The sequence below is a fragment of the Vitis riparia genome, chromosome 9 (assembly GCF_004353265.1).
Source record: "Vitis riparia cultivar Riparia Gloire de Montpellier isolate 1030 chromosome 9, EGFV_Vit.rip_1.0, whole genome shotgun sequence".
NCBI lineage: Eukaryota > Viridiplantae > Streptophyta > Magnoliopsida > Vitales > Vitaceae > Vitis > Vitis riparia.
In genome coordinates this window covers 19,266,192-19,279,805 of record NC_048439.1, presented here as the reverse complement: position 1 = coordinate 19,279,805, position 13,614 = coordinate 19,266,192, and the positions used below count along the sequence as shown (strand labels likewise).

General features: G+C 40.6%; 1 protein-coding gene across 2 annotated transcripts in view; it reads left to right on the top strand.

Moving 5' to 3' along the window:
• LOC117921614 (vacuolar protein sorting-associated protein 53 A) overlaps nucleotides 1-13,614 on the top strand; it is a 47,989-nt gene that overhangs the window by 4,060 nt on the left and 30,315 nt on the right. The window contains exons 2-5 of one of the 2 annotated variants that reach the window (XM_034839559.1): nucleotides 2,865-2,931; nucleotides 3,460-3,554; nucleotides 12,907-12,963; nucleotides 13,158-13,308. In XM_034839559.1, coding sequence (XP_034695450.1) covers nucleotides 2,883-2,931; nucleotides 3,460-3,554; nucleotides 12,907-12,963; nucleotides 13,158-13,308 — 352 coding nt within the window. In that variant the 5' untranslated portion in view covers nucleotides 2,865-2,882. Of the gene's footprint in view, nucleotides 1-2,864; nucleotides 2,932-3,459; nucleotides 3,555-12,906; nucleotides 12,964-13,157; nucleotides 13,309-13,614 lie in introns of those variants that run through there. The other variant, XM_034839560.1, reaches the window with a different exon arrangement.

Sequence of the window (13,614 nt, the reverse complement as noted above, 5' to 3'; positions counted from 1 at the left end):
TAAAGTCGCGGTATCGGTCATTGACTCGGGAGGTCCTGAGGCACATCGGTCTCGATATCTCGGATTGGTATCGGGTGATACGCAAAAAATCTAATTTAAGAGCTCAAAATAATTTTAAAAAATTATGAAAATTATTAAAAAGTTAAATTCAAATAAGTAGACTAAAAAATTAATAAAATAAACTTCTATTATATTAAAATTATTCAAATTATAATAAAAGCATACTTCTAGGATGATTTATAATAATATTAAAAATCTCTAAAAATATTTTAATTTAATCACTTGATAATAATGTTTCTTATTGAAGATGAAAATAATAAAAATTAATTTTTTATTTATAAAAAATTGTTTAAATTAAATATTTTGAATTTTTAAAAAAATATTTTTAATTATTAAAAAAATAAAACCATGATTCATCTTTAAAAAAATAATTATAATTTTTTTTATAAAATATATTCATTAATTTTAATTTTTATATAAATATTCATTTCCTATTTATTTGATATAATTCTAATATTCATTATTCATTTTTTGTCATTATAATTTTCATCAAATTATTTAAAATCCAAATCCCCACCAAATACGCATTATCTACTTAAAAAAAACAAATACATACTATTTAAAATTCAAACCCTCAGCAATACCCATAACCCTCAACTGACGGTCAAACACCCATAACTTTCTCCTCTAAACCCACGAGTCTTAAGCAGCTCCTCCGCAGGCCCGCTTTCTCTCTTCTCCCACTTCCATCAGCCACCTCACCGTCGTTCTCCGTTGACAACAGCGGTGTCGGATTCCGACGACTCTGCCTCCTCCTCATGTCGCTCAGTTCCATCTCTGGCGGGAACTTGGAGGATCCGAACAAGCAGGCGTGCTTCTTTGACCTTGCCGACGACTCCAAGATGCAGGGTTCTAACTCTCTGTAATCTGTATTTTTCATTTTCGTGGGTTTTGATCCTCTCATCTTCTCCACCATTTCTACTCCACTGAGTTTGTTCACAAGCTAACAAAATATCCAACTCGGGTATCGGTCCGGTACCGGCCATGGTCGAGGCGGATATGACTCAGCCGAGTCGTACCGGTATCGACCGAGATTTTGAACCCTGATTTGAAAGGTCTTCTGAACTATAGCATGTTGTTGGTATTTACCTTCTTGTGTATCACTAGCTAAGCAAAGACCTTGACCTTAAATGAGACTTTAGATTTCCATAAAAATTTGGTTGGAGAGAAAAGAATTATATTTGATAAATTGGATAATGCCATGAAGAATGATTTTATTGAGAATAAGCCCAAAGAAGATAATGATTAGACTCTCACATTTGGGACGGATGTCCACATGAGTAAGAGAGGACCTGAGTATTTTAAGGTCCACAATCTTCATATCAATTAGGTTACATCAGAAATTAATGTTCCAAGAAAAAGAAGAGTTGCCAAGAATAGTTTGGTGAAATTTTTAACTGTGACAACTTTGTAAAGACTTGAAAAATTATGAATACAAAAGTTGATCCCCCAACCACAAATCTTCCCAAAGACAAATTCTCGCCTCATCACTCATCATAAAGTGAGTGTGTGTAGAAAAAACTTGGAACTTCTATACAATGGCCTTGAAGAGACACTGATTTAATCATTTGATTAAAATGTTGGCATCTCATCGATTAGGATGTGTACCATAAATGTTCATAATAACCTGATGCTTAAGAGTAAAACTTTCCTTGAGGAACCTCAAAAGCCTCTTGCCTAAGAGAACACAATTTTGCAAATAAATCTTCCCAAACTCAAAACCTCTAAACTCCTTAGAGTACATACTAGCTTACAACTAGTAAGATGATTGCTCTCCCCAACCACTGATCAAAGAAAATTGCTTTGCAATTTCTCAAATTTTGACACTGTTGATGCTGGAAGCCTAAAATCTTGTAAAGTGATAAGAAATAGTTGGAGATGTGGGACAAGTATGATTGAATCAGAGTTATTCTGCCCTTCATGACAAAAAAAGCTTTTTTGCACCCATCCAATTTCCTCGAAATATTGTACTTAGAGCTTTTGTTCCTTTTTTTTTTTCTTCTTCTTTTGATTTCAGTTATATTGGAAGATGGATTATGCCCTGACAAAGAGGGAAAAGAAGTAGAAACGCATAACAGAATTATAAAATAATATTAGAAAGAACATTAATTTTATTGAGTGAATAATAATCTCCCTAAGAAGAACTATGCTTTTGTATCAGATCCCTAAGAAGAACTATTTTATCCTAATCAAAGACTCATAATCCAATAAGGATACTAACTGAATATATTTTGTAGTCCATAAATTGATAAAAATTACTAATTGCTTGTAGTTGTAGCCACACTATTTTAAAACATGAAATTATACTCACAAGACTAGTTAAAAAGATTAGGGCACTTGCAATAATCTAGAAAAACCAAAATTAAGTATAAAATACATAGAGAACAAAAGGAGAATTGAATATAAAACACTAGTGGGCTAAGCAGAGTTCATAGTGTTAAGCTTTACTTTTGTTAGGCTCTTTGCTTCTCTTGCATCTGTGGAGAACAAAGACTTATGCTTGTTTTTTTTTTTTTTTTTTTGATAGACGAAGTGTGGATTGACAGGCACTAGTCAAAAGGAGGGTGTATGTATAAGCACCTGGGTTATACTTATTGTCATCTGGGTTGATTGTGTTGGTCTAGACTGGATTACCCAACTTGCCAAAGCCTTAAACAAAGTTATAGTCGCAGATTTGTTTTAGTAAACTAAATATGAGTTTGATGATGATTTAGTTTGTTAAAATTGTTCTGATTTTAAATTTTTAAAGAATAGTTTGAATGGATTTGTTCACTGTTTCCCAATTATGTGTCATTTGCTTATAGGTGGTTCATTAACCAGCAATGGACAAGTCCAGCGCTTTGGAATACATCAACCAGATGTTCCCTACAGGTTCTCTCTTTGTTCTTAATCTAAGTTGCCTATAATTCTTGCTTTTTTTAATTTATAGTTTTAGGATTTAATTTAATTTTATTATTCTTGAGTCCATGTCTTTGATTTTTCTATTAAACAATTTAGCTTCTTTTAGGTTTTTGAATGAGGGTTTCTTTGGAGGATTAGAGTTTCCTATTCTTAAGCTAAAAAAGTGGTAGTTCCAAAGGCCTTATTCCTGTGGTCTAGGAAGAGTTGCACAACCGCCTTTTTAGATTTTATTGATTGGCTTAGTTGTGGATCAGGAGTTGGTCTTAACCTCTTTTTGTTTCCTATGCTTCTGTCTTTTTATCCTGGGTCTATCTTGTAGTCTTTTATGGATTGAATTAATTCAATTTGTATGTATCTTTGTACACTGGTTAAAGAAATATGGCATTGTTGCTATTAAAATGATGTTATTTAGTCTTTGGTTGAAAGTCTTGGTGTACCAAGAGTTAATCTTGTTAGTTTTTCACTTCCATTTTTGATTGAACTGTGGTTAATATCCAGAGGCATCTTTATCTGGTGTTGAGCCACTTATGCAAAAGATACATGGTGAGATTCGTCGTGTGGATGCTGGAATATTAGCAGCTGTTCGCCAACAGGTAAGATTCTTTGCTTATTGACCTTTTAATGTACCCCATACTATTTTCAGAGGTTTTTAAACTAGAATATTCTTTCTATTTGAGCTCCACTAAATTTGATATGCAGGATATAAATATGGTGGTAGTTTATAAGACATGATATTTTTTATGACAAACAACAGTATAGTATATTAAGGTAAGTAAAAATAAGTACAAAGAAGGGTGAGAGATCCTCCAAAAAGAAAGCAAAAACCTCCAAGTTCAAGAAGTTTCTGACACGTGATATAAATACAACGAATTATGAATCTTATGTTGCTATCCAATTGATTCCCCCCGCCCCTATTTTTTTAAAGGCAAGCAAAAATGTTATTAAAGCACCTAACAGAAAAGTGCATTAAAGCACACATGGTGTAAACAAATGACATCAAGAGGCAAAACAAAGAAGAGAGGACAAAAACAATTCTGTCTGTATAATGAGGATCTAACCAATCTACAAAATCTACTTTAGACATTGACATGCCATCTATGAACCTCCTAACCGACGTGTGGAGCTTCAAGTGTTCCATGAACCTCCTAACCTATGTATGGAGATTTGAGTGTTCTATGAACCTCCTAACCTATGTATGGAGATTTGAGCGTTTTGGTCATTAGCACCATACTTTTTTTTTTTTGATAGGCAAAGGCACAAATATATTAAAAAGGGAGCTTGAAAGGCAACCCAAAGTATACAGGGAGTATACAAGAGAGACCTAAAACAAGCAACAAAAACACAAAGACTTACCGGCCCTCAACTAGAACCCAACCAATCCACAAAGGAAAACAAAGAAAAAGGGCCTACACCTAAAGAAGAATTAGCCCAGGATAAGAGGTTACAAACAAATGAGTTTTTCAATCTTTGAGACGACAAAGCCTCGTTATCGAAGACTATCCTATTTCTTTCCTTCCAAATTGTCCAAAATAGACAAAGAGGAGCTGCCCGCCAAACCTTTCTTTGATTCTTATCCTTGAAAGAGACATACCAACTTAATAGAATGTCTCTCACCGAAAACGGCAATACCCAATTGACCCCAAAAAGAGAGAGCAAGAGGTCCCACAAAATCTTCGTCTTAGAGCAGTGAGCAAGAATATGGTTTATCGATTCCTCTTCAACGCAACACAAGCAACATCTATTGGCTAACATCCAGCCCCTCCTCTTAAGCTGATCTTGAGTAAGGACCTTCTCCCAAGACGCTTCCCAAGCAAAAAAGCTCACCTTTGAAGGAACATACGGACTCCAAATGATATTACCCGGAAACGAGACTGCACCGCTATGCTCAAGGGACTTGTACAGCGATTTTACAGTGAAAATCTCGTTTTTCGTCCCTCTCCACTGCATCCTATCCTCCCCATCAGCCTCCAGCCTCTTCCCTTGAATGGACGATAAGAGTCTCTCCACTTCCTCCACCTCCCAATCGTTGAAAGGTCTAAGGAAAAGTGGAGACCACCCTCCCACTTCCCCCGTTGGATCCCAATAGTCCGCAACCCACGCATCTTTAGACCCCGCTAAATCGAACAAAGAGGGAAAAGCCTCACAAAGGGGGATATTCCCGCACCAAATATCTTTCCAAAACCTCACCCTTTTACCATCCCCCACCGAGAAAGATGCATTATTGTGCAAAAGCAGCCCTTCCTTGCTGATTTCCTTCCAAAGCCCAACCCCATGGCCCTCTCTAGCCCCGCAAGTGCTCCACCCTCCTCTTTCCACCCCATACTTCGTACTAATAATAATCTTCCAATAAGAATCTCCTTCAACCGCATAACGCCAACTCCATTTGCACAAAAGGGCTCTATTAAGATTGGATAGATTTCTAATCCCCAATCCACCCATCTTTTTATGAGTACAAACAACAGCCCACTTAACAAGATGGGGCCTCTTCTCCAACGCTCCCCCTCCCCAAAGAAAATCCCTTTGAATTTTCTCAAGTCTTAGCTTAACCACTCTTGGCATGCGCAATATTGACATAAGGTAAGTTGGCATGCCCGCCAGAGTACTCCGGATAAGGGTGAGTCTTCCTCCCTTAGAAATGAATTGCCTCTTCCACAAGGCAAGTTTCTTCCTCATCCGCTCTTCCACTCCGTCCCAAACCTTCATAGACTTATGTGAAGCTCCCAAAGGGAGTCCCAAATAGGTGGAAGGGAGGGATCCCACCTTGCAGCCCAGCTCAGCTGCCAGCAACTCAGCATTCTCCACGCAACCCACCGGCAAAATCTCACTTTTGTTCAAATTAATGCGCAGTCCGGAGGTGGCTTCAAACCACATTAATAACCAACTTAGAAAGGCCAATTGCTCTTGAGAGTCATCACAGAAGACCAAAGTATCATCGGCAAACAGCAGGTGCGTAACTTGGATTCCGCCACCTTCCCTTCCCCCTACCCTGCAGCCTGAGAGAAAGCCCCCTCTCACTGCTCTATTGATGAGACTACTTAAGGCCTCCATTCCTAAGACGAAAAGGTAAGGAGAGAGAGGATCTCCTTGCCTTAACCCCCTAGAACTCCGGAAAAAACCGGAAGGAGAACCATTGACCAGAATCGAAAACGAGGCAGTGGATATGCACCATCTAATCCACCCAATCCATTTCTCCCCAAAACCCATTCTTCGCATCACCGATATCAGAAAATCCCAATTAATCCGATCATAGGCCTTTTCTAAGTCCAATTTACACAAGATCCCACTTTCCTTTCTTTTCAGCACGGAATCTATGACCTCATTAGCAACTAATGAGGCATCAAGAATTTGCCTACCTTCAACAAAGGCGTTTTGGGAGGAGGACACCACTTTACCCACAACCTTTTTCAATCTATTGGCTAAGACCTTAGCGAGCAGCTTGTAGAGACCCCCACCAAACTGATGGGTCTGAAATCACTCAAGTCTTCGGCCCCACTCTTCTTTGGGATTAAGACTAAGAAAGTGGTATTCAAGCTTCTTACAAATTTTCCCCTCTCATAAAACTCCTTGAAGAAACCCAAGACCTCTTCTTTGACAAAATCCCAACTGAATTGCCAAAAAGCTAGAGAGAAGCCGTCCGGACCAGGGGCCTTGTCCCCATTCAGGTCTGAGAGAGCCAAAAACACCTCATCTCCAGAAAAGCTCTCCTCCAGCCTGGCTGCCTCTTCATCCCCAATGCTGTCAAACTCAATATTGTTGCAGCAAGGACGCCATCCTCCAGGATCTGATAAAAGATCCTTGAAGGCCCTCACCACTCCCCTTTGAATGTCGTGCTCTTCTGAGATCCATATGCCATTTATTTTTATCTTCTTCAAGCAGTTCCTCCTTCTATTCGAATTTGCCATCTTATGGAAGAATCCCGTGTTCTTATCGCCTTCCTTCAGCCAAATTTCTCTCGATTTTTGTCTCCATGAAGTCTCCTCCATTAAAACCCATTTCTTAAATTCCTCCCTAGCCTCCTTCCTCGCCTCTAGCTCCTGCTCATTTAAAATTCTGAGATGCTCCTGATTATCCCAGTAGGATACTTTATCCAGAGCCAGCCCTTTGTTCACCCCCACTTTGCCAAAGACTTCCAAATTCCATTCCTTCAGCTTAATTTTCAAGGCCTTCAATTTCTCTGTCAAAATGAAGCTATAGGATCCACTATAATTAAATCCTTGCCACCAGCCCTTCAATAGCTCCTTAAACCCCTCCTCCTTCAACCACATATTCTCGAACCGAAATGGAATTGGACCTCTCCTCGTCCCACCCCCGTCTAACAGGATTGGGAAGTGATCGGAAACCGGTCTTGGGAGAGAACACTGAAACGCCCCACTGAAGTGATTCTCCCAATCCTCCGAAATCAGAAAACGGTCCAGTCTGGACCTTGACTGACCATTCAGCCCTCCACTCCACGTGAATAGCCCCCCATGGAGAGGCAAATCTTTTAAAGCCAACTCCTCAATCACTTCCGAAAATCTTCTCATAGACCCGGTCAATCTACCTTCTCTACTACGCTCATTAGGAAATCTGACCACGTTAAAATCCCCACCAATACACCAAGGGTCAGACTACAGCCCTCGAATGGCTCCTAGCTCTTCCCAAAACAACTCTCTATACCGTTTCATGGTGGGTCCATAAACACCCGTGAAGGTCCACAAGAAGCCATCTTCACAATTTTTAAAGCGACAGGAGACTGAGAAAAGACCCACCTCCATACCCATTAACTCCATAACCCTGTTATCCCAAAACACTACTACCCCTCCGGCTGCCCCCCTTGCACTCAAAGCACCCCAGCCCAAGAATCTTCCCACTCCAAGACTGTGAACAATTCCTTTGGACATGTCTTCAATTTTGGTCTCCTGAAGACACACCAAATTTGCTCTTTGAGACCTGATCAAAGCCTTAATAACTTTCCTTTTATCCCTATCGTTGGCCCCTCTTACATTCCAGGATATGATCTTTATCTTCATTTAAGGTTCGAGGTTCTGTCCCCACCATCTCTGCTCAGAGCTTTCTCCTTCCTCGCCCCTTTATAATTGATGGACCACTCTAATTTCTTCAACTCACGATCAAACTTTGTGGACCCCGAAATGTCTTTCTTAATGTTCTGCTCCCTTCTTCTCTTATTCCTTAGGAGCAAGTTCAGTATTTCTCCTTCAAATCCTTCCGTCGAAAAGCCCAGGAACTTGCTAAATCTCGCCAGGCAGCTATCATCCCATCGACATCCTCTTCCTCCCAAATCTTGAAATAGTACCTCGAGCTCATCCCCCCTTCCTTCGTCACCCGAGTGTCTCTCTCCCTCAAGGCCCATCTCCCCATTGCAACCATCTGCCAGAATAATGCTAAGGGGGAGCTGCTCCTCTCCCTCACTCTCCGAGATCAAGCCCGACGCTTCCCCCTCATTCGTCCCCGCCCGATCGAACCCAGAGAAAGGAGAAGAAGGAGAAATTTCCCGACCCCCCACAGAAGACGAAGGTAATCTGACATACCTGGAAGCTTCATCGCGCAGTACTTGATCCATTTTCGGCACCGCAAGGGCTTCCGGCTGCGACGTAGCTCTCAGAATGTCGACGATGGGATCCTCCGCTATAAAAATCTGACTCTCCGAGCTGCACATCTGAGCCGAAGGACGAGAGCCCGGAGATGCTTCCCCACGAAGAGAGACGGCATCACCAGAGCCTTTCTCCACGCCTGGTGATTGTGCCCTAGCTTGAGGGCTCACGATGCCTTCCCCATGTAAAAAACAACCTTCCGCTGAACCAGGCCCTACAGGCCCAACACCATCACCCTTCTCCCCGCAAGAGCCATTGGGCCTTAAGACACAACCCAACTTCTCCTGGGCTTCTTTAAAAGACCCCTGCCTTAGCCCACTTTGATGAGGGAGACCCAGCAGCTCTCCATGGGCTGGCCCTTCTGGCCCGAAGCTAGGCCCACACGCTGGGCTTTCCATCTTATTCAAACAGCAGCCGTCTCCCTCTCTAACCTGTCCATCAGCTGACCCTACTCTGCCCACCACTACATCCCCTGCCTCATAGAGCACAGCGGGACATGGGGAAAAATCACCTCCACAGGCTGACACGACACTCTTTCCCTTCTGAGACCTCAACTGCTCCACCTTCTCCCTTTGACTTCCACACCTGAGGTCACCAACAGTCCCACCATCCTCTTCTCCTTCCCTTGAGCTACCTTCCCCGCTGAATCTTCCCGCCGGCACCACCTTCGTGAACCAGGGAGAAGACTCCCACCAAAGCTGAAGGGAGAAACAACCCGACCCCACAACAATATGGATAGTGCTGGGCAACTCCCTGTCCACGCACCTCACCAGTAGCCTAGCCCATTGCATCTCATGAAAAGAAGATTTATCCTCGGATATGAATCCTCCACATTCATTTCCAATTCTTTTAAGCACCTCCGAGCTTCTTAAATGAAGAGGAAGACCCATCACCCTTACCCAAACATCTTTTGACGTTGGTTCCTTGCTAAGACACCCCACCTCAGGGTTCCATCTCTCCAAAACTAGGACATTCTCCTTGAAGATTCTTAGACCTCTGTCTAAAACACGCTCAGCCTCATCTGGGAACTCAAAGTCAAAGAGCATTAATCCTCTGCCTAGCATGGCCACCCTCAGGTTCCCCTTCAAAGCCCAATATTTTGGTGCCCAGCTACTAACGAACTCCATCTCGGGGCAAACAGATGATCTAGGACCCCACCAGCCTACCAGACACTGACTCATTTGTTCTATCCTTCCACGCACTTCTCCTTCCCCCACCTCTATCCAAATAGACTGGCCTACCCTTCCCGGGCTTTTCCTAACAGCATCAGCATATGATTTCAGCTCCGCCCCTTTCTCCCTCCATTGGACCTTCGAGCCCCCTTTCACCCTCAGCAAGTCCTCTGGCCCTTTGTGACCCTGCAAGCCACCTAAGGGGATCACACCAAGAGCTCTCAGCCTCTCGGCCAAAGAGTTCCAACCAAAAGACTGACCCTTTCCCTCTGGGACAATGATGCTATGCTTCTTTGAATCAATGTCGCGGACTGAGCAGAAGATGAACCTACATGCCCCGTTCGATCGGCGCTCCATCCTATACCTTCTATTCTCCTCCTCCCAGCCAATAGCCCATTCACTAATGTTTGCCTCTCTACAGCAGACTTCCACTCCATCTAGGAACCGTCTTAAGCTAACCTCCCCGAATCTAATCCATGAGGAGGCCCCTTTGCTCCTCTCCCAAATGCAACCTTTCAGCTTGCCTCCCAACTCCTCAATCAATACTTCGAAAGATTTAGCCTCCACCACGAAACTACTTCTTCCTCCCCTTAATCCACCAACTCCACCCCTTGCTCTCATCCTACTCGCCCTTCGGGATCTAGCACCATACTTTTAAATCATCTTTGATTTCTCTTGTTCCAAATAATCCACAACATGCATAAAGGAGCAGCCTTCTAAACACTATTTTGCTTTTCCCCACAAAAGACCCTTTCCGATTTAGAAGAGCCTCATGAATTGAAGAAGGCAACACCTATGCAGTGCCAAACAAAGAGAAACTATCTTGCAAAAAACATTAGCTTTATCACAGTGAAGAAGAATGTGATACACTGATTCTGATTCGTCTTTGCATAAATAGCACCTACTCACCAAAGCCCATCCCCTCCTTTTTAGTTAGTCTAAGGTCTCCTTAGTTGCTTCTAAAGAAAATATTTATTTTATTTTTTATTAGGCTTATGGAGAAAAGACCTTGACTGTGAAATTTTTGCATTCCTTGTTCCAAACAATCACACCATATTCTGCTCATCCCAAACATCTGACACCAAAGCATCGTTTGGAGAAGTGATGACATAAAATGAGGGAAAGGTCATGGTTATAGGAGACTGATCCACCATCTATCCTTCTAGAACTTTACTCTCCTTTCATCTCCCATAACAAAACAGGTTCTACTTTTGAAGATATCCAACCCTCTCCTAGTTGCATTCCACACTCCTACAAATCCCTTGCTTTGCAAGAACACTGTTGTCCCTCTTCTACCCAAACTTCTCAATAATAACAAGCTTCCATAAGGACTCACTTTCTGTAGCAAATCTCCAACTCCACTTACTTTGCAATTGATTTCATTGTAATGTCTTTGTTTAGATGGATTATGGATAGAATTTCTTGGTGGAAGTGTGTTGATTATTATCATTGTTATTGTCACTATTGTTATCATTATTTTCTTTTTAATTATCAAATTGTATTCCTTCTATTATTACATTGTTTGAAGGCTGTTGTAATCTCTTTGAGGAGGAGTGATAAATTGGTTAGGTTACTGATCATATCCTAACCAGGTTACTGATAATTTTATAATTTAGGATTTTGTTGTCGGTTAATGTTGGCGTTTGAGCTATATTCTCCAATAGCTTTCTAGGTCAGTGGAACAATGTTTTTCTTTTTATTTCTTGGAATTGGCTTCCAGACTAAACTTATGCATTTGATGCCACCACAATCTGCAATTTTCTAGTATTTTCTAACGTGGTCCTCAATGAGTTGAAAGTAGTATGGGTATAGTACATTTTTAGGAAGTATTTTTTATTCGAATTTTTATTTCTAGCATGCAATAGGTTAAGATAAACTGGAAATTTTTGGTGGAAATTTAACATAGAAATTTAAAAGGTAAATTGTGGTTGATGTTTCATTTAGATTCATCAAGATAGAGACCCTTGGCATTACGATTAATTGATATGAGATAGTCCATTAAGGTGAAAAAATAAGAGAGAGTGAGCATAATGGTTGGGCCCTTTAGATGGACATGGTGATTAGCTAACCAGGAAGTTGATGCCCATGCCCAGAGAGGCCTATTTCTTTCTCGTTTTATAAGGAACTTCTGCTCCATTGAGAGTTGTCTTAGGAGGTGTTGATGTTGGCTGTATTTTTCTCCTCTCTTTTGGAGTTATGAAGCATCCTTCTGTTCTGTTCCTTTTTTTTTATCTCAAAATTTTGGCCCACATGCCCTTGTAGTGCTCAGGCTAGGTAGAAAATCCAATGGTACAAAATTGTGTAATTGTATTCTAGCCTTCTTATCCTTGCTGCAATATGTTGGATGGTGAGTAGAATGTCCTAGAGGCTTTTTAAAGAACGATATGATGCACTCATTATAATCATCACCAGCTGATTGGTATGATTTTATAAGGGGATCCATTTTAAAATATTTTAAAACATTGAATTGTGTTGGTATTTTAACATTCTACGTGCCTTGTCTAGTGGTGTGCATGATTAACATCTTAATTCATTCTTAAGAGTACGAAGAGTTTAGCCATAGATTTAGCAATCATGTGCATAACAATATTTACATGCCTAACCCACACACTTAAATTATGATTATCATTTTTTGGGGACTATGGATGTTGGCATGATGAATGGTAGTACACCTCTGGTTAGGCATTGCTCATATAACTAAACGTCTTTTTGTATTAGAGTTGTGGAAAATATCTTAATTTTTTTGATAGGTAAATTTTTGTCCCCATTGGGACTTGAACCTCGAACCCCCCACAAACCCTCCCCATCCCTTTACCACTTGAGCCAGGGCTCAAGGGCTTAATTGCTAGTAACTAGTGCTCATTTGCTTGTAATGAATGATGTACATATATATGTGTGTGTATGTACGTTTCTTTATTTATTGCCCTTGAGGCTTGAGTGTAAAGGGTTGGGGAGGGTTTGTGTGAGGTTTCAGTTCAAGTCCGAATGGGGACAAAATTATTTTTCCTATCAGATAATATATATATATATATATATATATATATATATATGTGTGTGTGTGTGTGTGTGTGTGTGTGTGTGTGTGTGTGTGTGTGTGTGTGTGTACACTTATTTATTTATTTATTTATGGACATACATATTTGTCATTTATATCTTTTGATGCTTACTTATTGCAATTGCAGAGTAATTCAGGAACCAAAGCAAAGGAAGATCTTGCTGCTGCAACGCATGCTGTGGAGGTCTGTTCATTTAGCAAATGATTTTTCAGTTCTTTCCTTAAAACCAACATACTTTATTGGGCATGTGTAATGATGTCCATCTTAAAGGAAGTCAATAAGAATTTTCCTTCGCTAAATTCACCCTCTTGATGCTGCAGATGGTGTTTCTTGTTCTTTGGCTTTGCTAACTTATTTATTTTCTTTCTGGTAAGCAGGAGCTCATGTATAAGATTCGAGAAATTAAAACTAAAGCTGAGCAAAGTGAAACAATGGTTCAGGAAATATGTCGTGACATTAAGAAGCTGGATTTTGCAAAAAAGCATATAACAACTACAATTACTGCTCTTCATCGTCTTACCATGTTAGGTTAGCCTTTCTTTCCCATTTTTGTTTCCACGTGTGTTTTCTTTAACTTCTTTTAGTTTCATTGGACTTCTTGTGGACTCATGACCAAATAAATCTTTAATTTAATGTTCTTTGAGGAAGAATAGATGGCTTTCAAAAGTAGATTTTGAGCTATCTTATGATGATGTGGATTGGGATCTTGGGTCATGGCATTGCAACTGGGTGGTGTAGATGGGCTAGGTGCTGCTTATAATCTATGCTATGTAGTTTTGATAAATTGGGAAGCTAATGGGAGGTCTGATCCTCTATGGGACTTATGCAAGGGCA